This window comes from Ranitomeya imitator, chromosome 2 (genome assembly GCF_032444005.1).
Source record: "Ranitomeya imitator isolate aRanImi1 chromosome 2, aRanImi1.pri, whole genome shotgun sequence".
Classification (NCBI taxonomy): Eukaryota; Metazoa; Chordata; class Amphibia; order Anura; family Dendrobatidae; genus Ranitomeya; species Ranitomeya imitator.
In genome coordinates this window covers 635,846,121-635,859,531 of record NC_091283.1, presented here as the reverse complement: position 1 = coordinate 635,859,531, position 13,411 = coordinate 635,846,121, and the positions used below count along the sequence as shown (strand labels likewise).

The window sequence follows — 13,411 nt, the reverse complement described above, 5'->3', positions numbered from 1 at the left end:
GTATGGAGCATCATGTGCAGTCATTATACAGTATGAAGCATCATGTGCGGTCATTATACAGTATGGAGCATCATGTGGGGCCATTATACAGTATGGAGCATCATGTGTGGCCATTATACAGTATGAAGCATCATGTGTGGTCATTATACAGTATGGAGCATCATGTGTGGCCATTATACAGTATGGAGCATCATGTGTGGCCATTATACAGTATGGAGCATCATGTGTGGCCATTATACAGTATGAAGCATCATGTGTGGTCATTATACAGTATGGAGCATCATATGTGGCCATTATACAGTATGGAGCATCATGTGTGGCCATTATACAGTATGAAGCATCATGTGTGGTCATTATACAGTATGGAGCATCATGTGTGGCCATTAAAAAGTATGGAGCACTGTGGCCATTTTTTGTGTTAATAATTATTGTTTAAGACACAGTGTGATCAGCAGTGCTAAATGGGTGTGGTCGGGAAGCAGATATGGGTGTGACTAGTTGTGAATGGGTGTGGTCAGATGCGTGGCCTAAAATTCGCCGTGGCACGCTGCATGCGCCACTAACTTTGTCCCTCTTTCCCTTCCGCAAAAGTTGGGAGGTATGATTACATACACACACCTCCATCTATAAACACACACACACATATATATACATTACATACACACACCTGCATACATATACACACAAACATACGTACATAGACACACGCACGCCCCTATATACAAATGTACATGACATACACGCACATAAATTACACATACATCACATACACATACGTACATTACATACACACAATTACACTTGTGCTTCCTTCTCTAGTAGTACTACAGCCAAATCCAATCCAGCCAGTTCCTCCTGCGCATGCGCGCTGCTGAGGCGCTACGTGTGCTGTAAACAACGCAGTGTAATCCCGCGATGCGTCTTCCTACAGCACACATGGCGGATGGCACGTGTTTATGGGCGGAAGTGCATGATTCGTAGTTCCGGTTTCCGCAGCTCAGACGTGGAGGACCATGGACGGCACAGAGTAAGTCGCCAGGCAGTAGAATCCGAAGGCATCAGCGCCAGTGTTAATAAGTTGCGGCTACAGAGCGAGGGGAGGTTGCTGTGAACATGGCGGCTGCGGGCATGACGCCATTATGTGGAGGATTTGGGGCAGAAGAGGGCACCGGCTGCCGCATAGTGGGGCATTGCCTCTTGTACCAGTGGTCTCACCTGTATCAGCCTATAGGAGACCACAGCTCAATTTCTGTACTGCATGACACCAATGAGACGCGAGTTCTGATTGGCTGCTGCGGGATGTCAGGCTGTTCAGCATTCCGGAGTTATTAGTGACCTGTATATGGGACCACCATGGTCAGGATGGTTGTGTGTGGAATGTGCGGGCTCCTCACCCATTACCTCATTTTGTGACCCCCAACTAAAAGTATCATGTGCTGCTATATTCTTGTGTGAGTAAGCCATAGCCTTAAGGGGGATGTCCAGTGAAAACACATTAGCACCCTTCTCCTCTCCGCAGGATGTGATACGTTCCTGATGGGTAGGGGTCCGCCTGCTGCGCCCCTCAGGATGAGAGAGTGCCATTCATTCTGTATGGGGCAGTGATTGAGCATACGCACTACTGCTGCATGCTGATCAGGATGTCGGTGCGGGTCCGAGCACTGTCCCTCACCGTCTGTGTGTGGATATGTGACGGCGTGTGTTCACCGCACAACCCCGTTAAAACACAAAGTATTGTGCCTTTCCCCTACTTGTCACTGCATTGTGTGATGCGCTGAGTAGCTCATCTGTTCTAGGCTATGTCCTAGGAGGCCATGTGGCAGAATCTGGGGGAGACCTGCTAGGCACCTGGGGGCATGTCCTGTCTGATATATGATATGTTGAAGGGGCTTACTGTTATACAGGACGTGACTGCTGCTTCCAGTGGTTTTGTGCCATCTGCATTGGCTCCACTGAGCCCAGTGATTGGCTGCATGTATCACATCCTGCATGATGCCACCACCCTCTCTACACTAACAAAGCCTGGGGGGCAGTGGTGGGATGATGGTGCTGGAGCTGTAGAGGTTAAAGGGAACCTGTCACCAGGATAGTGCTCAGTAACATACACACAGTGTCAGGTAGGGGCCTTTATACTGATTACAATGATACCATGGTTGATGAAATCCGTCTTGTGGTTGTTTCTTAATCTTTAGTTTTGTGTTACTGATATGCCAGTGTCCTAAGGCGGGGCTGGTGTATGTGTTCTCTGATTAGGTATTCATAATGCAGACTCCTGACAAGTCTCTGATCCATCACTGACCTGCCCCCTAGTTTACATAATGAATATATGTACAGTACAGACCAAAAGTTTGGACACACCGTCTCATTTAAAGATTTTTCTGTATTTTCATGATTATGAAAATTGCACATTCACCCTGAAGGCATCAAAACTATGAATTAACACATGTGGAATTACGGTATACTTAACAAAAAATTGTGAAACAACTGAAATTACGGTATGTAATTCTATGGTATTCTAGGTTCTTCAAAGTAGCCACCTTTTGCTTTGATGACTGCTTTGCACACTCTTGGCATTCTCTTGATGAGCTTCAAGAGGTAGTCACCGGGAATGGTTTTCACTTCACAGGTGTGCCCTGTCAGGTTTAATAGGTGGGATTTCTTTTCTTATAAATGGTGTTGGGACCATCAGTTGTGTTGTGCAGAAGTCTGGTGGATACACAGCTGATAGTCCTACTGAATAGACTGTTAGAATTTGTATTATGGCAAGAAAAAAGCAGCTAAGAAAAACAAGTGGCTATCATTACTTTAAGAAATGAAGGTAAGTCAGTCCGAAAAATTGGGAAAACTTTGAAAGTGTCCCCAAGTGCAGTGGCAAAAACCATCAAGCGCTACAAAGAAACTGGCTCACATGAGGACCGCCCCAGGAAAGGAAGACCAAGAGTCACCTCTGCTTCTGAGGATAAGTTTATCTGAGTCACCAGCCTCACAAATCGCAGATTAACAGCAGCTCAGATTAGAGACCAGGTCAATGCCACACAGAGTTCTAGCAGCAGACACATCTCTACAACAACTGTTAACAGGAGACTTTGTGCAGCAGGCCTTCATGGTAAAATAGCTGCTAGGAAACCACTGCTAAGGACAGGCAACAAGCAGAAGAGACTTGTTTTGGCTAAAGAACACAAGGAATGGACATTAGACCAGTGGAAATCTGTGCTTTGGTCTGATGAGTCCAAATTTGAGATCTTTGGTTCCAACGACCGTGTCTTTGTGCGACGCAGAAAAAGTGAACGGATGGACTCTACATGCCTGGTTCCCACCGTGAAGCATGGAGGAGGAGGAGTGATGGTGTGGGGGTGCTTTGCTAGTGACACTGTTGGGGATTTATTCAAAATTAAACGCATACTGAACCAGCATGGCTACCACAGCATCTCGCAGCGGCATGCTATTCCATACGGTTTGCGTTTAGTTGGACCATCATTTATTTTTCAACAGGACAATGACCCCAAATACACCTCCAGGCTGTGTAAGGGCTATTTGACCAAGAAGGAGAGTGATGGGGTGCTACGCCAGATGACCTGGCCTCCACAGTCACCAGACCTGAACCCAATCGAGATAGTTTGGGGTGAGCTGGACCGCAGAGTGAAGGCAAAAGGGCCAACAAGTGCTAAGCATCTCTGGGAACTCCTTCAAGATTGTTGGAAGACTGTTCCCGGTGACTACCTCTTGAAGCTCCGCAAGAGAATGCCAAGAGTGTGCAAAGCAGTCATCAAAGCAAAAGGTGGCTACTTTGAAGAAGCTAGAATATAAGACATAATTTCAGTTGTTTCACACTTTTTTGTTAAGTATATAATTCCACATGTGTTAATTCATAGTTTTGATGCCTTTAGTGTGAATTTACAATTTTCATAGTCATGAAAATACAGAAAAATCTTTAAATGAGAAGGTGTGACCAAACTTTTGGTCTGTACTGTAAATACTGAATAAAATAAACTTTGGCAGGCAGGTGCCAGCCGTGGTGCCTGTGCTGCATCGTAATCTCATGGTTACTGTGCACTTAATCCCTTTTGCAGATTTACTTGAGCGAGGTAGAAAAAAAGTCATTTTGAAAATGGTTCCTGCACAGTAGCAGCTATCGGTTTGTGTATTGATTCAATAGCTGCTGTTGAGCAGGCGCCGGCGGCACCATCTTGCTGGAGAAGAAAAAAAAATGTTGCGGCAGGTTGCCCCGTCCAGACCGGTGCGTCGCGGCAGGCTGCCCAAACAGGAGGCAGGTCTGTGCTGCTATGAAAGCTCACTAACGGACTGGAAGAATTGTGTGTACAGGTTTTCTGTCTATGGTTGTAAACTAAAAGAGAATAATAAATTCATCCTGTTTACTGACAGCCAGCGGAGATCTCTACAATGGGGAAGAATTGGAAACAAGCAGACATTTCTGCATATTGATGAATGCTGTTGGCCATTTCTCACATATCTCCTTGATGGGTGATAACTGACTGGTAAAAGCCCAACTGCTGGGGTCAAGACAACCAACGTCTGCTCCATTCATTTTCTATGGGTCTGCGCGAAGAAGCTTTGGCAGCCCCATAGGTAATGACCGACATGCAGGCACCACATGTTGCTCCATTCTTTCAGGGCTAATATTCCCCGTTCCGCAGATTGGGTACCAGCAGACTGACCCCCCACCCTGTGGGTAGGTGATGGCTTGTTTTCACCGGTTTACTCCATTAGAGAGGTTTATAAATCGTTATTGCTAGAATTTGTCAGTGCTTTGTAGTCTTTTGGGTTCAAGCTCTTAACACCCCAAGAGCTCTCATAGTTGGGGTCTCCATAAATGTCTTTGAAGACGCCATGTACCTAGGAAACTTTCCACCCAATTTTATACTAATATGTTACGCACAAGCCACATTCTCTTGTTAAACTCTTCTTTTTTTTCCTTAGACCACGGAAACTTCCGCGGGTCCCAGAGAATCTTCTGAAGAAAAGAAAGAAATATCAGGGGCTTAAAGCAGCAGAGGCCAAGAGAGCGCTAGAGGAGAAGAGAAAGGTGATGGACCTTGCTGAACTGTGCACGTGAAAGGGATAAACAGGGCTTGGTAACTAGGAACTTCATATCGTGAGTAGTGATGAGCGAGTGTACTCGTTGCTCGAGTGTACTCGTTGCTCGGGTGACCTCCGAGTATTTATGACTGCTCAGAGATTTAGTTTTCATCCAGGCAGCTGAATGATTTACAGCTATTAGCCAGCTTGATTACATGTGGGGGTTACCTGGCAACCCCCTACATGTACTCAGCCTGGCTAATAGCTGTAAATCATTCAGCTGCCGTGATAAAAACTAAATCTCCGAACACTAACAAATACTCGGAGGTCACCCGAGCAACGAGTACACTCGCTCATCACTAATCGTGAGAGATCTGACCTCCCAGGTTACCTCCACCATCCTCTGACCTGTCACTTCTTGGCTCTTATCCATGTGAAAGTTGTGTGCTTTGTAATAATCCTACAGAGGGATAGCGCTCAGCATTTCTAGTTTCTCATTTTCCCCTTATTGGGTTGAGGTGCAATACCAGACACTGCTTGTGGTTCAGAGGGGAGCTGTTTTTGGAACTTTACTTTTCATCTCTGGGTTCCTTTTAGATAAGCTCTCCCATCATAGTTTTTAACGTCTTAATATATTGCAGTCATCAAATTATATAGCACTGAGTACTTACAATTGCTCATTTTGCCTTTCTACTCAGCTACTTATTGGGAACAGTTACGTAAAAGATGAAATTATCTCTAAAAGTTAAAGATGACACATTTCCTTTGTATTTTAGGTTAAAAAAATATATTTTTTCATATTTTACAAATTACAAAAATGGACCTATACAAAAGTTTGGGCACCCTGCATGGTTAGTACATATTAGCACCCATTTTTGCAAGTATCACAGCTTGTAAACTCTTTTTGTAACCATCCAAGAGTCTTTCAATTCTTGTTTGAGAGATTTTCATCCATTCTTCATTGCAATTTTTTTTCCAGTTCTGTGAGATCCCTGGGTCATTTTGCATGCATTGTTTTTTGAGGTCTAGCCACAGAATTTTCAATGATGTTCAGATCAGAGGACTGTGAGGGCCATTGTAAAACCTTCAGCTTTCGCCTTTTGGTGTAGTCTTTTGTGTTGTGGATCATTATCTATTTGTAGAAGCCATCCTCTTTTCAGCTTAAGCTTTTTTACAGATGGTGTTATGTTTGCATCAAGAATTTGTTGACATTTCATTGAATCCATTCTTCCCTCCACTCGTGAAATGTTCCCCGTGCCATTGGCTGCAACACAACCCCGAAGCATGATTGATCCACCCCCATTGCTTAACGGTTGGCGAAATGTTCTTTTACTGAAATTCAGTGCCCTTTTTTCTGCACACATACTTTTCCTCATTGTGGCCAAAGAGTTCTATTTTAACCTCAGAGAGTTCTTGTTTCCAAAATTCAACAGGCTTGTATAGATGTTCTTTTGCAGACTTGTGACGCTGAACTTTGTCTAGGAGGCAGGAGAGTTTTTTTTTTTTGTTTGTTTTTTCTGGTAACTCGTCCATGAAGGCCATATTTGTGCAGGTGTCTCTGAACAGTAGAACAATGTACAACTCCAGAGTCTGCTAAAGCTTTCTGAAGGTCTTTTGTAGTCAAGCGGTTTTGATGTGCCTTTCTAGCAATCCTACGAGCAGCTCTCACTTAAACTTTGCTTGATCTTCCATACCTTATCTTGATCTCCACTGCTCATGTTAACCGCCATTTTTTAATTACATTTTGAACTAAAGGTACCTTCACACATAACGATATTGTTAACGATATCGTTGCTATTTGTGACGTAGCAACGATATCGTTAATGAAATCGTTATGTGTGACAGCGACCAACGATCAGGCCCCTGCTGGGAGATCGTTGGTCGCTGAATAAAGTCCAGAACTTTATTTCGTCGCTGGACTCCCTGGAGACATCGCTGGATCGGCGTGTGTGACACCGATCCAGCGATGTCTTCACTGGTAACCAGGGTAAACATCGGGTAACTAAGCGCAGGGCCGCGCTTAGTAACCCGATGTTTACCCTGGTTACCATGCTAAAAGTAAAAAAAAACAAACACTAGATACTTACCTACAGCCGTCTGTCCTCCAGCGCTGCGCTCTGCACTCCTCCTGTACTGTCTGTGAGCCGGAAAGCAGAGCGGTGACGTCACCGCTCTGCTTTCCGGCTCCCAGCCAGTACAGGAGGAGAGCAGAGAAGCAGAGCGCAGCGCTGGAGGACAGACAGCGGTAGGTAAGTATGTACTGTTTGTTTTTTTTACTTTTAGGATGGTAACCAGGGTAAACATCGGGTTACTAAGCGCGGCCCTGCGCTTAGTTACCCGATGTTTACCCTGGTTACCGGCATCGTTGGTCGCTGGAGAGCTGTCTGTGTGACAGCTCTCCAGCGACCAAACAGCGACGCTGCAGCGATCCGGATCGTTGTCGGTATCGCTGCAGCGTCGCTTAATGTGAAGGGGCCTTACGGAAAGGGCAACTTGAAAACGCTTTATCTTCTTATAGCCATCTCCTCCTGCTTTGTGGGCCTCCGCTATTTTCATTTTCAGAGTGATAGCCAGCTGCTTAGAAGAATCCATGGCTGCTGTTTGTTGGCACAAGGTTAGAGGAGGCTGGGATTTTATAAAGCTGGGGAATTTGTATCACTTGGCCTTTCCTAATGATGATGGTGAACAAGCCATAACCCTAACAGGCTAATTAAGGTCTGAGACCTTGGTCAGTTATCTGAGCACATAAATTTGCAAGGGTGCCCCAACTTTTACATTGGCTCGTTTTAACTTTATAATTTTTAAAATGTGAAAGATGAAAATAAATATTTCTTGTTTGGCTATATCATATAATGGAAACATCATCTTTATCTTTAGCCCTTTCAGAGATCATTTCATCTTCAGCTTGCTTAACTGTTCACAATAACAGTAATTTTGATCCTAACTTTTACATGGCACTTTTCTGATTTCTCTGCTCTATGTAGAAACAGGAAGTCTCTTGCCCCTGCATGACTCATTCCCCTGCTCCTCTCCCATGCCAGGGACTTTTGCATTGACTGATGACTGGTACAGGAAAAATTGACCTGTTTCTACATAGAACTTAGAAGGATTCATCTAGTCAGTTTTTAACCACATGTCAGACCTAATTGAAAACAGAAGAATTAGCTGGGTAGAAAGGCAACATGAGCAATTGTAAGTACACAGTGCTGTATAATATGATTGCAATATATTAAGAGGATAAAAACTTTGATGGGAGAAGGAGTTCTTTAAATTTTGTACAGATTCTTTGTTGGGATCTCTAAATTTATATTTGTCCGTTTTCCTTCTCTTTACAGGTTCCGCTGGGAAAACAGATAAAGTTTAAACGTCTTGAAAGTTTTGTGCGAGACTCCAGAAGAAAGCTGAGAGATGACACCAGATTACGCAGGATGAAGATCTATAGGAAGAAAGTCCCCAACATATCCAATGAGAAGCTTGCCTTTGTAGTGCGAATTACGGAGTACGTTGTGATCCTCTTTGCACAATGATGTGCGCCCTAGCAGTATGCTAGTTGCTACTTCCACCACTGCTGTCCCAGTATTCCCTGATTAACTCTTCTCACCCTGCAAAGTAGAAATGGTGTGGGGAGGGCTCTGATCTGTGACTAAAGGGGTTTCTGGATCCCCTTTAGTGGGAAGACAATGATGACCTACTTTAGGATAGTTATGTAAAGTGAATCTGTTACCAGGTTATTGCGCCCCTTCTGAGAACAGTATGATGTAGGGGCAGATACTGGTTGCTGCAGTTTTGATTCAAATTTGTTTTTCTGCTGCAGGTCTAGCAGTTCTCTGAATGCTGAGCTCTCTATAACCCTGCCCACATCTTTGGCAGCTTTCTGTATACTTGGCAAATTTAGGCCTATGCACATCAGTGGTGGGTGCGGGGTTATACAGAGCTCATGAATATGGAGGAGTACATGGCATCAGGCTTACTAGTCCTCCAGTGATCACTGCTTTATCAGCAGGAGACTTGTGAACTATTGTTGGAGTGGTCGTTAAAGGGGTGTTCCCATCTCCAAGGTCCTATCCCAATATGTAGTACGTATAAGAATATTAGCAAATGCTTCCAATTAGAAATGTAGCATAGTTCTGATTGTCACTTACCACATGTGCAGGGCATTGCAGTAGCTTAGCCATGATTATGACCACTAACACTAACCACCACTATATTCTTGGTTGTAACCATAGATACCTAAGCTACTGAAATGCCCTGCACATGGGGTAAGCAACTTAGTGAGCGAATCTTTGCGATGGGAATACCCCTTTAATTAAGTTAGAGGAGATATTTAACAGCTCTCCTTATGAATTCTGCATATGGTAGGGTACAATTGCAGGCGTGCTGCCATCTCGGGCTTCATCGATAGTTCATATGGGATTAAGTGTATGTACCTTTAGGGCAGGTCATCTGCATTATATGTGTGGGGTCCCAGCACCTGGCACCCCCACCACTGAGCTCTTACCTGTGACTAATATTATGGTAGGGGAATCGAAGAGGAAGACCTTTTGTGACCAGATGACTGTAGCAATAAGAACTCATGTGACTGATGGGAAGTTCTTTTTTTTTTTTTTTCTTCTTCATACTTTTACTGTGTTTCTCCATCTTGTAGTTGTCTGTATATAGTTTTCTGCCTTTCACTCTTGTCTGATCTGCTTCTTATAAGGCTTTCTGTTCTCTCGTTTCAGCATTCAGGGTGTGAACCACCAAGTGCTCAATATCCTGAAAACCTTCAGACTGGGGAAGATTTTCGCTGGTGTGTTTGTGAAGTTGACAGACGAATCTGTGAAGACGATACAAATGATTGAGCCATATGTGGCATGGGGGTAAGAAGCATTATTAGGCATGGGGGAAGAAGCGTTATTAGGCATGGGGGGAGAAGCATTGGGTATGCTCTATAGGGGATTACTGGGCCACAAACTAGAGTGAAGAACTTGCTTGAATTTTTAATTTGCTCAATCACGTCTGTGAATTCTGGAAATACTCTGCTGGGAAATTCAATGGGAAGCCATAGAACATCTAAGAAAAGCTGTTCTGATAAATGGGTAGGCTTGTCTATGGGACTGTGCAGCGGCTAGCCATTTCCAGCTGTCCCATGATCAGTGAATTTAGTAGAGGTGAAGCATTTTCACCTTTGCTACATTCCTGAGGGATCTGCAGAGCCAGATTCCAGGGATTTAGAGCTTTCTCAGGATCGATTGAATGCTTCCAACATTCGGTAAGCTATCCGATATTCCAAGGATAACTTGATTTTTGGAAATAACCATTTAATACAAAATATGATACTATTACTTTGTTTTCTGATCAGAGGAGTTTCTTGCTTCATTTTCTGTTATACAATCCCATCTACTATTGTAACTCTGACTTATTGAATGCCTGATTATAGGAATTGTTTGATGTCCCTACATATATTTTAGGCTTATAGTACCTGACCTCATTTTACTTTGCAGTATCCCAAACTTGAAGTCTGTACGCGAACTTATCTTAAAGCGTGGACAAACAAAAGTGCAAGGCAAAAAGAAGCCCCTGACGGACAACAATATGATAGAAGAGGAGTTAGGTAAGTGTCTTTTTGTTAAGAAAGAAAAAAAAGTTGCCGACACATTCAGTATTTAGTGAGGTTTTTACCTTTTAGTATTTATAAGCCGAAATCAGGAGTGGAATTGTGCTAGTGTACTACACTGATATACCACCAAATAGACGAGGGATTAACCTCATTGGCTCTAGAATGAAGGCAGCAAAGGGTGCTTGTGTAGCCCTTCGCCAATGTCTCCTGCGGGCTCTTTTTTTTTTTTTAAGACAGCCATGTAGTCAGGTTTTGGCTATAATGAGTGACCATGCAGCATTTAAAGAAGTTAATTGGGACTTGGAGCTGCTTGATTCTAGCTTTTCAGAGGTGACACCATCTATCTAGATACAAATCATTACCCCACATTTGTGAAGGCCGCTGTATCTAATCCCTGTCTGAGTAAAGGAGGTACTTGGGTTTCTTAAGTCTCATGCCTTTTGCCACATTTTTCAATCGGTATGACTTAAATTGCACCTCTATTATTTTTTTAAATTTTGTAGTTGCTAAATGTCAGTTGCTGCTATTTCTCCCCCCCCATCTGGAGTAATTTAGGTAAAAAAACGTATGTGAGTCTGGGCCAATTGATACCCTTATTCATTGACTATTTTCTCTCCCCTTCTGTCGTAGGAAAATTTGGAATTATCTGCTTAGAAGATGTGATTCATGAGTTGTACTCAGCAGGAAGCAACTTTACAGCAGTAAACAAGTTCTTATGCCCCTTCGAGTTGTCTATATCCCGTCATGCAGGCATTAACAGGAAAGGCTATCTCACTGAAGTTGGCGATCCCGGAAACCGAGGCGCTGGCATTAACCAACTTATACGAAAGCTCAACTGAAGGTGAGGAGGTGGCTTCTAATTTATGGTGAATGCCCTCTTTCCCCGACCATTTCTACTATGGCTAAGGCTCTGTTTTTCAGATATGTAGCTCCAAATAAATGGTTAAACAGAAGTGATCAGCTAGCTCTGGCCCACTGGTGTTAGAGGCTGGTACTGGCAGTATAACTCCGCCAACAACCAACCATACATGGAGCCAGCTCAGTTCTTGAGCTTGCTCCATAAACCCACATCCAACGTTTGGAAGCGGTGTAGTGGTTAGGGTGGATGAGGAGGGAAAACTGTAAATCATGGAATGGAAAACTGGTATAAGATGCCCCATTTGTTCTGTGTCCATCAGCTAATGGTGTAATGTATGTTTTTATTTCAGGCTGACCAGATAATCAGGAGCTCACACTTGGGAATCGTCAGTGCCCTTTAAAGTGACTTTCAATGATGTATTAATTAATACAGACGTGTTCTGCTCGTCACATGCTTGTTGCCTATGATGGAAACTGTACAGAGACTTTTCAGCAAGGAGCAGCGAGGTCCCTGAGACGTTTGTATATCTGATGACACTTCCCTCTATCTCCAGACGGCACCTGGCAGAAAGTAATAGTACATTGACTGTAAAGTTTACCTTTCGATTCTTAACAACTTCCAAGCTACTTGTGCCTATGAAAATGGTTGACTTGTGTGGCCGATGGGCTGGAGTACTTTCATCGTGTATATAACAGTGTGATGGAATGAGTCATATGCTATCAAGCATATATTTTTTTTTTTGTATATCTCTAAATTAAAGTTTATATGTACAACTCTATTTGGACTGGTTCGTATGTGTTTGGAGTGGAGACATTATTCAGATTCTGAAGGTCAATCTTTTCTAATAATATGGATTCGTTGCAAATGGGTCTCGGTGCTAATTATCTTTAAAGGGAACCTGTCACCCCCAAAATCGAAGATGAGCTAAGCCCACCAGCATCAGGGGTTTATCTACAGCATTCTGGACCGCACCGTGACGCCCATCGGACCGGACCGCCCACCCAGGTGAGTATAATCTAACCTCTTTTTCTCATCTTTCAGGATATATCAGGGGTTTATCTACAGCATTCTAGAATGCTGTAGATAAGCCCTTGATGCTGGTGGGCTTAGCTCATCGTTGATTTTGGGGGCGACCGGTTCCCTTTAAGTCCAGTGAAGGTGAGTAGGTGTGGATATACTTCCTTAGATTTGACACGACTAATAATAATGTAAGTTAACTAATTGTAAAGTGCTGCAGAATTGGTTGGTGTATAAGCCAGTAAAACAAAGAAACAATACATATACAAAACCACAATGGTCAAACCCTGACCCTATCTTTTGGCTGAACTGTGTAATGAATAAGAAAAAAAATTGATACAATACTCACCAAATTGTTTAATAAAAAAAAATAAATCTTGTTCCCACTCCCACCAGAGTGAAGCAACTCCTTAATCCACACAAGTAGGAAAATTGACTGCACACTGTGGTGTTATAATCTTCAGTTTGATATTTTTGAAGACCCTTTGGATAAGTCATACAAGTAACATAAGCAAATCAGTGTGCAAAGGCTATGGTGGAGGACAGGGTCAGCGGTGACGATCAGCTGATCCATCATTCCCAATAGGTGAATATAGAGGTTATAGTATATTCACATTTTGCTTTTTTTTTTTTTTTTGCTGCATTTTTTTTTCCGAAGGGGGAAAAAAACGCATTTTACATTACGAACATAGTTAACCCCTTCATGTCAAAGCCTATTTTGACCTTAATGACCTGGTTGTTTTTTGCAATTCTGACCAGTGTCCCTTTATGAGGTAATAACTCAGGAACGCTTCAACGGATCCTAGCGGTTCTGAGAGAGTTTTTTTCGTTACATATTGGGCTTCATGTTAGTGGTAAATTTAGGTAGATAACTGGGGAACACAATTTTTTAGGAGTTA

General features: G+C 43.2%; 1 protein-coding gene across 1 annotated transcript; it reads left to right on the top strand.

Moving 5' to 3' along the window:
• The first annotated feature begins 865 nt into the window (after positions 1-865).
• Positions 866-12,273, top strand: RPL7L1 (ribosomal protein L7 like 1). Its single transcript, XM_069752678.1, has 7 exons — positions 866-1,027; positions 4,939-5,044; positions 8,373-8,536; positions 9,759-9,896; positions 10,521-10,630; positions 11,267-11,477; positions 11,845-12,273. Exons 1-6 carry the CDS (start codon positions 1,014-1,016, stop codon positions 11,473-11,475), a joined length of 741 nt encoding a protein of 246 aa, XP_069608779.1. The 5' UTR covers positions 866-1,013; the 3' UTR covers positions 11,476-11,477; positions 11,845-12,273.
• Positions 12,274-13,411: the final 1,138 nt, after the last annotated feature.

What these genes read in the sequence shown, in the direction of transcription:
- RPL7L1 (XM_069752678.1), top strand. An exon ending in CGCTAGAGGAGAAGAGAAAG is followed by an intron (nt 5,045 to 8,372) that starts GTGATGGACCTT and finishes TTCTCTTTACAG; the next exon opens with GTTCCGCTGGGAAAACAGAT. An exon ending in GAGCCATATGTGGCATGGGG is followed by an intron (nt 9,897 to 10,520) that starts GTAAGAAGCATT and finishes TTTACTTTGCAG; the next exon opens with TATCCCAAACTTGAAGTCTG.